At 45.6% G+C, this 11724-nt stretch overlaps 1 protein-coding gene across 1 annotated transcript; it reads right to left on the bottom strand.

Annotated features, from left to right (window-relative positions):
• Positions 1-5003: 5003 nt before the first annotated feature.
• Positions 5004-11384, bottom strand: LOC144936433 (uncharacterized). The gene is given in 6 exon segments (XM_078863483.1): positions 5004-5071; positions 5074-6136; positions 6212-6640; positions 7123-7833; positions 10701-10814; positions 11241-11384. Coding segments are annotated over 6 exon segments (2529 nt in total).
• Positions 11385-11724: the final 340 nt, after the last annotated feature.

The following is an 11724-nucleotide window of genomic DNA, read 5'->3' as shown; positions in this document are numbered from 1 at the left end:
GTGGGCGAGAGAGCTGCCGTGGCAAGAGGTTATATAGGTAAGAAAAGGGGGAGCAGCAAAGGGGGAGAGAGAGGGGGGGGGGGGGGTGCGTGAGCGTTCGGGGGAGAGAGGACATGAGGTGGGAGGGGGGAAGTGGGCGGGGCTGGAAGTGGAAAGCTGGGGATGCGGGGAGAAATTAACTCGGAAAAATAGGCTAGTATCCGGCAGATATGATGGAAACAACCATACACAGTTAAGGTTTTACCTGGTTAATAACATCCTTCCAATGAGTGCTCCATTTGTATCCATCTCGGTTGAAGTTATGTTTATATATCTGGATGGCTTCATGAACAAACGTTTTATAGTAGCCAGAAGGTTTGCAGAGTACCTTGGTCTCGGAAATACCAATATCATGCGAGCCCACAGCGTTATAACAAAGGTCAGCCACGGCAGAGGTATTGGTTCTGCCTTGTGTTCGCGAACACAGTCCGAGACATATCGTTTCGTTTCCCCAATATAACTGCTACCACAGGTACAACTAGATTTGTAAACTCCAGGATATTGCATGTCAGGAATGACATCCTTAACAGATGGGATTAGATCACTGATTTTGTGTACTGTATTGAATCGGACTTGGATCTTGTGTTTGTTTAATATATTGAAAATCTGTTTGGTAACACCTGCTATGTATGGTAACGTGATGGTTTTGATCGGCTTCTCAGGGGGTTGTTTGACCATGGTTGGAGAAACAGCTTTGCGAATAATGCGGTCTGAGTAGCCATTCATCTTGAGGGCCTGGTGTACGTGTTCTAGTTCACTGGCTAGGTGGTGTCGGTCGTAAATGCAGTTGGCCTTATTGTGTAGTGTTTTGATGAGAATTCTGTGCCGGATGGGGGTGGGAATCAGGTTTCAGATAGGAATCTGTGTGGGTGGCTTTCCTGTAGACAGTGTCCCAACGAGCCGTCAAGTCTCTTCTCAAACAAAACATCCAGGAATGGTAGCTTACCATCCTTCTCCGCTTCCATGGTGAATTTGATGGATGGGTGTATGGAATTGATGTGGTTGAGAAATTGGTTCAATGCTGGCAGGCCAAATACCGAGAGTGTAATCTACATTTCTCTTCCACAATGAAGGACGTAGGGTGGATGTCTGGATGGCATCTGTTTCAAATTTCTCCATGAAAACATTTGCAATCACTGGTGATAAGGGGAAACCTTCATTTTGTTTGTAGAAAGTACCATTCCAGGTGTAGTAAGTATTGGTAAGGCAGTGCTTAACCAGAGTAGGTACATCAGGATTCAGTCCATGTTGGACTAAGTCTTCAATTATTGCTAAGGTGTCTGGTACAGGAACCTTGGTGAACAGAGAAACTACATCAAAGCTGACGAGCAATTCATCTGGGGACAGTGAAATGCCCTTGATTAGAGAGCCCAATTGAGCTGAGTTATGTATTGTTGAGGTGGTCTTGTCCGTGAATGGAAGCAAGGTATCAGATGGATAACGGGCCAGTTTGTAGGTAGGTGAGTTGATAGTGGAAACGATGGGCCGAAGTGGAGTACCTTCTTTATGGAATTTTGAAAGACCATAGAATCTGGGTGGTCTAGTAGCAGAAGGTTTTAGGGAGAGCCGTTTGAATGGCTCTATTAGAGGAGTTGAACTGGTAATGATATTGTTGGTTTTTGTAGCCAGGCGGTTGGTAGGATCTTTGTTGATTTTGGTGTAACTTCCATCATTAAGAAGGTCCTGGATTTTGTTGTTGTATGTGGTTTTATCCATGATGACAGGAGCATTGCCCTTGTCGGCTGAGAGGATGACTATCTCATCTCTCTTTTTCAATTTGGCGAGTTCAGAGTGCTCGTCTTTGCTGATGTTACTAATGGGTTTCTTAGCATTTTTAAGGATGGTGGCAATTTCAGATTTTGCCACGTCTATCGGGATGTGTCCCAAGCATTTGAGGGCTACATCTACCTGGGAAATTCTATAATCCACTGGGATGTGTTTGGGGGTGACAGCAAATTTCATCCCTCTAGCTAGTACCGATTTTAGGCTATCGGAGATTGTGCTGCTACTCTGATTGATAACAGTCTTGTTAACATCTAGCTTTTTAATGTGTGGATCTGATTTCTTTTTTGACAAGTTATTGAATTTAGCAATAAGTTTAACCTTTCATTTGGAGGACATTGTTGCGACAGAAGAAGCAGTCATGTTATCTACAAGGTTCCAATCAAATGCGGACATTTAATCTGTTAATGTTAAGTGTGATTGTAGGAGACATTTGTCTAAATTATCAAGTTCAAGACGGAGTAGTCTTATCCTCTCTGAGATTTAAGAAAGGCTAGCTCTGAATTAGATCCATTTGGTGTTAGGAGTAGTGACAAGGTAATACCGACCACAGTGTAAATGTGGTCGGTATTACCTTGTTGTCGCAGCATCTCTTCAGAAAGGTGAAATACTCGATCATGTGAGCCACCTTGTCTCGTAGTCTGTTAAAAGCTCTAACAGATGTGTGAAAACCCTCCCCGTAGAGGTGGTTCAATCTTGATTCGTGACTGCAGGGATCCATACTCGTACACTCACATCTGCTTCTGTCACTTCTCCTAACGCCAACTAATCTTATTCACAGCTAGCCTTTCTCTAATCTCAGAGAGGATAAGACTACTCCATCTTGAACTTGATAATTTAAACAAATATACACCAGGCCCTCAAGATGAATGGGTACTCGGACCGAATTATTCCCAAAGCTGTTTTTCCAACCATGGAGAAACAACCCCCTGAGAAGCCGATCAAAACCATCGCGTTACCATACATAGCAGGTGTTACCAAAAAGATTTCGAAAATCTTAAACAAACACAAGATCCAGGTCCGATTCAATACAGTACACAAAATCTGTGATCTAATCCCATCTGTGAAGGATGTCATTCCCGACATGCAATATCCTGGAGTTTACAAACTTGCGGTAGCAGTTACATTGGGGAAACAAAACGACATCTCTCGGACCATGTTCGCGAACACAAGGCAGATCTGTAACACGGCAGAAAACCAATACCTCTGCCATGGCTGACCTTTGTTATAATGCTGTGGGCTCGCATGATAATATTTTTTCCGAGACCAAGGTACTCTGCAAACCTTCCAGCTACTATCAAAGGTTAGTTCATGAAGCCATTCAGATATATAAACGTAGACATAACTTCAATCGAGAAGATGGATACAAATTGAGCAATCATTGGAAGGATGTTATTAACCAGGTAAAACCTTAACTCTTTATGGCTGTTTATCTGCCGGGTACTTGCCTATTTTCCGAGATAATTTCTCCCCGCATCCCCAGCTATCCCAGCTTTCCCAGCCTCCCACTTCCAGCCCTGCCCACTCCCCCCCCCCCTCGCTCTGGCCTCACATCCTTTCTCCCCCGAGCACTCACGCAGCGCCCCCCCCCTCTCTCTATCTCTCTTTCCCCCCTTTCTCCTCCCCCCTTTCTTACCTATATAATCTCTTGCCACGGAAGCTCTCTTGCCCACTTCAGCAAATGTTTTCTTGCTGTGGTTGTCCCACCTGATGACGGACGCTTGTGTTGCGCCCGAAACTTCGTGATTTGTTTTATTTTATTTTATTTCTAACTACGTGACTTTACCGAAACAACCAAAGACTATATTGATTCTTGCGGTCACGAAAACTTCAAATCAAGATTCGGTAATACATCTTTAGTACCAGATATTAGTTTTTGTATTTTTTGTACTGTGCCAACTCTGATTCGGATGTTTTGTTATTCCAAAAATCTGGCTAGTTGATGTACAGTATTTTAGTAGTTTAAATTACTTGGTCAGTTTCAACTCGTGTTATTAATTAAAACTATTCAAAATACCGTACATTGTGGGAGTAATGAATAAAATTTGTGAGATTTTTGGAAAAACTAAACATCCGAGTCAGATTTGGCATGGTACATTAAATACATAAACTAATATCTGGTACTGAAGATTTATTAACGAAGCATTTAACAGAAGGTGTGTAACGGATTAATTGCACTTGTGTCCAATGCTATGTTGAGCAGACAGGAAGAATGATCAGCACGAGACTAAAAGAACACCAAAGAAATACTCCCAAATACAACTGTCAGCAGTGGCAGAACACGCATGCCAACAAGGACACTCATTGACGTTCTGTGCAAGACTAGTTACTACTGGCCAAGACTAATTAGAGAATCTATCGAAATGGAGATAAATACAAATAATTAATAATAAAGGTTTTTGGGTTAGATCGCGTTATTTATAAATGTGTCGTAACCCTCCACCACCCGACACAGCCGAACAGTAAAAAATGTCACGTTGACAAAAGACAAATAGTCGTGAACTATTTGACTTTTGTCAACGTGACTCAATTTTGGTAGAGGGTTACGACACATTTATAAATAACGCGATGTAACCCAAAAACCTTTTTTATGAATAATATTGTTCGCGAAAGCCTACGTGTTAAATACAAATAATCTTAACCATTCGGATAGCTACAGCCTTAGCGCTGCTCAGAAATGAATCTTCAAATAATTGTTTAAATGCATGCCTATACAGGTCAGCATACATAAATGGGGATCAACTGTATGCAGACAATACCAGGTGCTGTTATTTTATTGCACTCAAACGACAGGACGTACAAGAATAATGTGCATGCATAATGTGCGTTGATTAACATATAAATAACCCAACAGGCAATGGATACCCCCATTGTTATTCATATGCATACATTAATCCTCCCCCTTCACACAAGAAGAGCTCACAAGTGACATCATCACATCTATCCCTCTTTAAGGAATGAAACAGGAGGATTTATACACAAATCTGGCAGTCGCCTGACGAAGCTATTTGTAATTACTGGCTAAACGTCGTATTCAGATTGTAAATGTTGTTGATTTGCTCTCCAACACCGGTGTGCTGTACTAGTAATGAATTGGCATGTTCTGTTTACTTGACAAACCTTACCGTGTCAGGTTGTGGCGTGTTCCACGACACATTTATATTTACACAATCTTCTTCTTCCTAGCGTTGTTCCCGCTGTGGCACAGGGTCCTCTTTTCGGCATTGTCTTCTCCATTTGGCTCGGTCAGGGCATCTTCAGGGGATGCGTTGACCGTCTTCATGTCTTCCTTTATTCGATCCATCCATCGCTTCTTCGGACGTCCGCGTGGACGGCGGCCCTCTGGCTCAATACGCATGGCAGTCTTGGCCACTGATGACTCTTCACTTCGCATCACATGGCTGTACCACCAAAGCCTTGCCTGAAGCATCTTGTCCGCAATGGGGGCCACACCAAGTTGCTTCCGAACGTCTTCGTTCATTACACGATCCCATCGAGTCAGTCCAAGGCTCCATCTGAGCATCCTCATCTCCATGGTATGGAGGGCTTGTTCGTGTACAGTTGTGGCTGGCCAGCACTCGGATCCATAGAGTGCCACCGGTCGGACGATGGTCTTGTAAATTTTTCCCTTCAGCCTATCCGGCATTTTCCGATCACAGAGGACTCTGGTGACTTGCCTCCACTTCATCCATGCCGCATTGACTCGTGACCTCACATCAGTCGTGATGCTTCCATCTGAGCTGATGCTGGAGCCCAGGTACTTAAAGTCCGTCACTTTCTTCAGATCTTCTCCGTCAATGCTGATGGTGCCGTCGGTTTGGGGGCCACACTCCATATACTCCGTCTTTTTGATGTTGAACCTCATCCCGTTTTCGTCCAAACGTTCCTTCCACAGGCGCGATTGTCTTTCCACATCTCCTCTCTCTTCATCTGAGAGGAGGACGTCATCCGCATAGAGAATTGACCATGGCAGGGGCGTGTGCAGGTCGGCAGTGATCGTGTCCATGCACAGGATAAACAGGAGTGGTGACAGGGCCGATCCTTGGTGCACTCCAACGCTGATGGGAAATGGCGGTGATATGCCCACTGCACACCTGACTGCACTGGTGACGTTCTTGTATAGGAGTTGCACCCAATGCACGTAGGTTTCAGGGACTCCATGGGATCGAAGCGAGTGCCAGATGAGGTCGTGGGGGACCCTGTCAAATGCCTTTTCAAGGTCGAGGAACGACACGTGCACAGCTTGGTTCTTCTCTCTGTGCCTCTCCAGCAGGAGCCTCGCCGCGAATATGGCGTCCGTAGTGCCACATCCTTTAACGAAGCCGCATTGGTTGGGTGATAGGGTGATGATGTTTCTAATCCTCGTGTCCAAAACTCACTCAAAGATCTTCATCGCATGACACAGGAGCCGGATTGACCTGTAATTCGAGCATTCTGCCACGTCCCCTTTACCCTTCCAAATTGGAACCGTCGTGCTGGTCGACCAGGCTTCTGGGACCTCACCGGTGCTCGTGATGGTGCTGAAGAGCTGGGTAAGGAGGGCAGCACCCTGCCTGCCAAGGATCTTCCAGGCCTCAGCAGGGATATCGTCCGGGCCAGTCGCTTTCCCATTCTTCATTATCTTGATAGCTTGTTCCACTTCGATGATGGTGATAGGCAAAACGGGACCGAGGACGTGTTCAGCGCTAATAATCGGTGGGTGGGGAAATTCCTGGTTGCAGATTCCAGAGAAGTAGTCGCTCCAGCATTGAAGGATGGCAGGCGGGTCTCTGAGAGCGCTGTGATTCTCATCCTTTATGCATTTAACCTGACCAATATCCTGAGTCGAACGATGGCGCGCCTCTGCCAGTCGATAGATCTTATTGGCACCATCTTGTGTGTCCAGTTCGACATACAGTTGGTCGTATTGAGCTAATTTCACCGCTGCTACTACTCGCTTCGCTGCCGATTTGCAGTTTCTGTAATACTCTTAGGTTTTTTCGGTAAAGTCACGTAGGTAAAAAATTTTAATTAATAAAAGTAAAATAAAACAAATTAAAAAATTAAAAAATTCACGACGTTTCGGAAGCAACACAAGCCTCCGTCTTCAGGTGGAACCGTCACAGCCACGACAGCTGTATCAAGTACTTGTGTTGCTTCCGAAACGTCGTGAATTGTTTAATTTCTTTTATTTTACTTTTATTAATTTAAATTTTTTTACCTACGTGACTTTACCGAAAAAACCTAAGAGTATGAATCATTGCAGTCACGAAAGCTTCAAATCTAGAATTAGTTTCTGCAGTGTTGGTAATCCAGATCTGCGAGCGTTTGGCGCCACTTCTTGAAAGCTAGCTTCTTCTCTTTCACTGCTAGCTGCACTTCTTCGTTCCACCACCATATTTGCTTGTCAATGAAGCGTTTTCCCGGCTTAGTTAGCCCCAGTGCTTCCATTGCTGCTGTGCACAGTTGGCCGGCGAGATCTTCCCAAATCGCATTCGCTGGTCGGTTGGTGTTCACGTCAATCTGATTGAGGGCGACTCTCAGCTGATCCTTGCATTCCTTCATCCGCCACCACTTAATTCGCTGCTGTCCCGTTGTTGGTGGGCGATGTCGCTGGCCAATGTCCATTTTCATGTCCATGACCAGGATGCGATGTTGTGGGGCGATGTTGTCCGATGGTATGACTTTAGTGTTTGTCACCGTTTTCAGCTTATCCCGCTTGACAAGCCAGTAATCAATTTGAGTTGATCTCCCACCACTGGCATACGTAATGAGATGGGACGGTCTCTTCTTGAAGAAGGTGTTGGCGAGAACAAGATCATAGGCTTCCGCAAAGTCCAGGGCTCGGTTTCCCTCATCGTTCCGGGTACCATATCCTTGGCCACCATGGTTTCGAGGGTATCCATCCCGGGCTTTTCCAACGTGTCCATTTAGGTCTCCACCAATTACTAACTGCTCTTCTCCGTTTATCGATTGCATGTGTTCATCAAATTGTTCCCAAAATTCCTCCTTGGTATCTGCTGGGTAGCCAGGCTGCGGCGCATAACAAGATACCACCCGGAGGCGTAGGTCGTTTGAGTTGATTTCGATAGACATGAGGCAGTCGGAAACACGGTGGACGGCCACGACGTTGTCTCGTAGATTTTGGCTGACTGCGATTCCAACGCAGTTCTTGGTGTTTCTTTCACCGTTGTAGAACAGTTTGTATCCTTATCCAATCTCCCTCGCCTTTGCTCCACTCCACTTCGTTTCTTGGATGCATACGATGTCGATACGACGGGCCTTAGGGGCAGCTGACGCAATCTAACTCATGAAACCTATGTTATGTATTACCAACTGTAAATAAATTGTCTTGATAATTCACATTGACTCGAGTTCGTTTGTATGTATGTATGTTGAATTTCTTTCGCATAGCCAACCGTGCTAATCAGAGTAGCAATTTGCATTGCTATTCTTTTTGCATTGCGAATTTGAGTGGGAAAAATGTTATACATCACAAACGGGTTACGCACGGTAAAATGTTTGACAAGAGGCAAATTTACCTCTTGCAACAGGGCTAATTAACAATTGATTTATTTAGCGCAGACATGGGCCGTATATGGCCCGTTGGGCTTTTTAATCCGGCCCGCCGAAGTTGTCCAAATATTATTATTAAATTAAATTTCACCTTCCTCCTGTAATGCCCCCATATCTCCATTAGAAGGCGCACTTTGTGTAATTCAACAAAACAAACGAAACTTAACTCCGAGTTCTCTCCGAATTTCACGAGTCCGTTCTAGACCTCAGTTTTTTTAAAGAGTTTTAAGCACAGAAAACATCATTAAAGTTTGAAAAATCATTAATTATACAAACTTTTCAATAAATTCCTTCTTCGCTTCGATTTAAAATTTCTCTAAACACTTCTTCTCACCAACATTACCACTCATTACCACTTTCTCCGAAGGCAAGTTTGTAAAAGAATACATGGTACAGACAGCAGACATCTTGTGTCCGGAGATCAAAAGCAAATTTGAAAAAGTCAGTTTATCACGCAGGACTGTGACTCGCCGTGTGGAACTGATTGATAAAAATATAGCCAGTCAATTAAGCAAAAAATCTGATTCCTTTGAATTATATTCACTAGCACTGGATGAAAGTACAGACGTAAAATACACTGCTCAGCTCCTCATTTTTATCGGAGGAATTGACGACAGTTTTGCGATAACAGAGGAGTTTTTGACCATGGAGTCCCTGAAAGGAGCAACGAAGGGAGAGGACTTGTATAACCAGGTATCTGCTGTCATCGAAAGAATGACACTATCTCGGAGTAAACTTGTCAATGTCACAACGGATGGATTGCCAAATTTAACTGGAAAAAACGTTGGGCTGCTGAAAAGAATCCAGGATAAAGTGAAAGAGGAAAACCCTGTCCAGGATCTTATTTTCCTTCACTGCATCATCCATCAGGAATACCTGTGTAAGTCTGTATTGCAGCTGAATCATGTCGTGAATCCAGTCGTAAAACTTGTGAACTTTATACGAGCAAGGGGACTTCAGCACCGTCAGTTTATTACGTTCCTGGAGGAAACTTATGCGGATCATCAGGACTTGCTGTACCACTCTCGTGTCCGCTGGTTAAGTTTGGGGAAAGTGTTCCAACGAGTGTGGGAGCTGAAAGAGGACATCATCGCATTTTTCGAGTTGATGGGGAAATCTGACGAATTCCCTGAGCTAAGCGACAAGAACTGGCTTAGTAACTTTGTGTTTGCTGTGGACATATTTTCACACATGAATGAGCTGAATGTGAAACTGCAGAAGGAAAGATCAGTTTGTTCACGACATGTACAAACATGTGAAACCCTTCAAATCCAAGCTCACTTTGTTCTCCGGACAAATTGCGAACAAATCTTTCGCTCATTTCCCCACACTTGCCATGCAGGAAGAGGCACCGCGAAACGCCAAAAAATACAGCAAATCGCTAGAGGACCTGCACGGAGAATTTTGCCATAGGTTCTCTGATTTCGAAAACATTGAACAGTCACTTCAGCTGGTGTCCTGTCCCCTGTCACAAGACCTTGAAACAGCACCACAGGAGCTGCAGTTGGAACTGATAGATCTTCAGTCTGACTCCGTCCTAAAGAAGAAGTTCAACTCTGTTAAACTGAATGACTTTTATGCTTCACTTAACAGAGCCACGTTTCCAAACCTCCGGAGGACTGCACAGAAAATTTGTTTGGCTCGACTTATGTGTGTGAGCAGACATTCAGCATCATGAACGCCAACAAAGCCCGTCACAGATCAAAGTTAACGGATCAGCACCTCAGATCTATCCTGAGAATTGCCACAACCAAAATAACTCCAGACATGGATGCACTGGCAAAAATGGGAGATCAACAACACTGTTCCCACTGAAACTGATTATGTGTTGCTGCAGCGAGGTTGGAGCCAAATCTACATCACACAGCCTGCGTTGCTGCTCTAACCTGTTAATGTAGATAATAAAGAAGTTCAAGTGAGGTAATTGGTTTGGGCGCAGGCCTGAGATGTTTTCATGATGTTTGATCAGTCATGTTACGACATGTTTTTCTATTGTTCATGTTCGTGCAATTTGTTAAATTGCCTTGCAAATAAATGCTTTGCTACCTATTAAAGGCCAAATCCTTTCATGTAATCATTTTTACATGTAATTTATATTAGTTCACACAATCACTCCATCCATCTGTTCCTGGCCCGGCCCCTCTGTCAAATTTTAGAACCCATTGTGGCCCGTGAGTGAAAAAGTTTGCCCACCCCTGCACTATACTGTACATTACACTATTCCTCGGGCAATTGCCGGTGGCGCAGCCGGCCTTACCGCTGGCAACCAGCGGTTCTCTCCCCCCTGCATGGTCGTGTCGAGCCGGCCCGAGGGGGGACCTCACCGTGTGGGCCCTGGGGTTGGCCATGAGCTTCCTCAGCACGGTCTCGTTCCACTCCTTCAGATCCACGTCGAAGCCTCTCGGCACAGGCACACACAAAATGCGCTCGTTCATGTTCTGGGCGGAGGTGGGGGAAGTGGGTACCACGTGACCATGACGTGACGCCGTGTGGTCTCCTTGAAGACGTCTCTCCACTCAGGTTCACTTTGCACGATTCCCGGTGTGTACGGGGGGGGGGAGGCAACCCATATCGACCCAAGATGTGCTCTCTAGCCAGCGCTTTGAGTGAGCTCGCACGTCGAGTTGGAACCCACGACCTCCTGCGTACCAGGCGAGGTAGTTAACATCTCCCGGCCACCGTGATGATGAGACATACGCGAAGTCCAAATATGCAGCAGGGGTCGGGATGGAACCTATGACCTTCTGCGTACCAGGCGAGGTCGTCAACATCTCCGCGATGTTATCCATAGCATGGCGGCGACATTGATGAATGTGCGTGGGGACTCTCTAGAGTCTAGAGTCTAGAGCGTTGGAACGACGTACCTGCAGCATCCCGGCAAAGATGCCTATCATGAACATGGGCACGGAGAGCATGTCGCACAACACGTCCCACCAGGGCTGAAGGATCTTGAGGTCCTGGTGACCCTCCAATGAGAAGGAGGAGGTCAGGGCTCCGACGGGAATCATGACTCGAGCCGAGACTGCACACAAGCAGACACACACGCAGACACACACACACACAAGCAGACACACACACACAGACACACACACACACAAGCAGACACACACAGAGGCGCACACACACACACAGACACACAAGCAGACACACACAGACACACACACAAGCAGACAACAACCGCCATTCGCCACTAAGTGGCGGTGACGTCACCACGACGCTTGTGCCAGGCCAAGTGCACCTTGAGGCCACGTGAAGTGTCGAACGCCCGCTGGCAGGAGGTCACGGGGCAGACCCAGCAGGTGCCACGGGTCGACTGACCGAGATGACCGAGATTACTGGCTGATGCAG

The sequence above is a fragment of the Lampetra fluviatilis genome, chromosome 16 (assembly GCF_964198595.1).
Source record: "Lampetra fluviatilis chromosome 16, kcLamFluv1.1, whole genome shotgun sequence".
Lineage (NCBI taxonomy): Eukaryota > Metazoa > Chordata > Hyperoartia > Petromyzontiformes > Petromyzontidae > Lampetra > Lampetra fluviatilis.
This window is presented reverse-complemented; position numbering and strand designations above follow the sequence as displayed.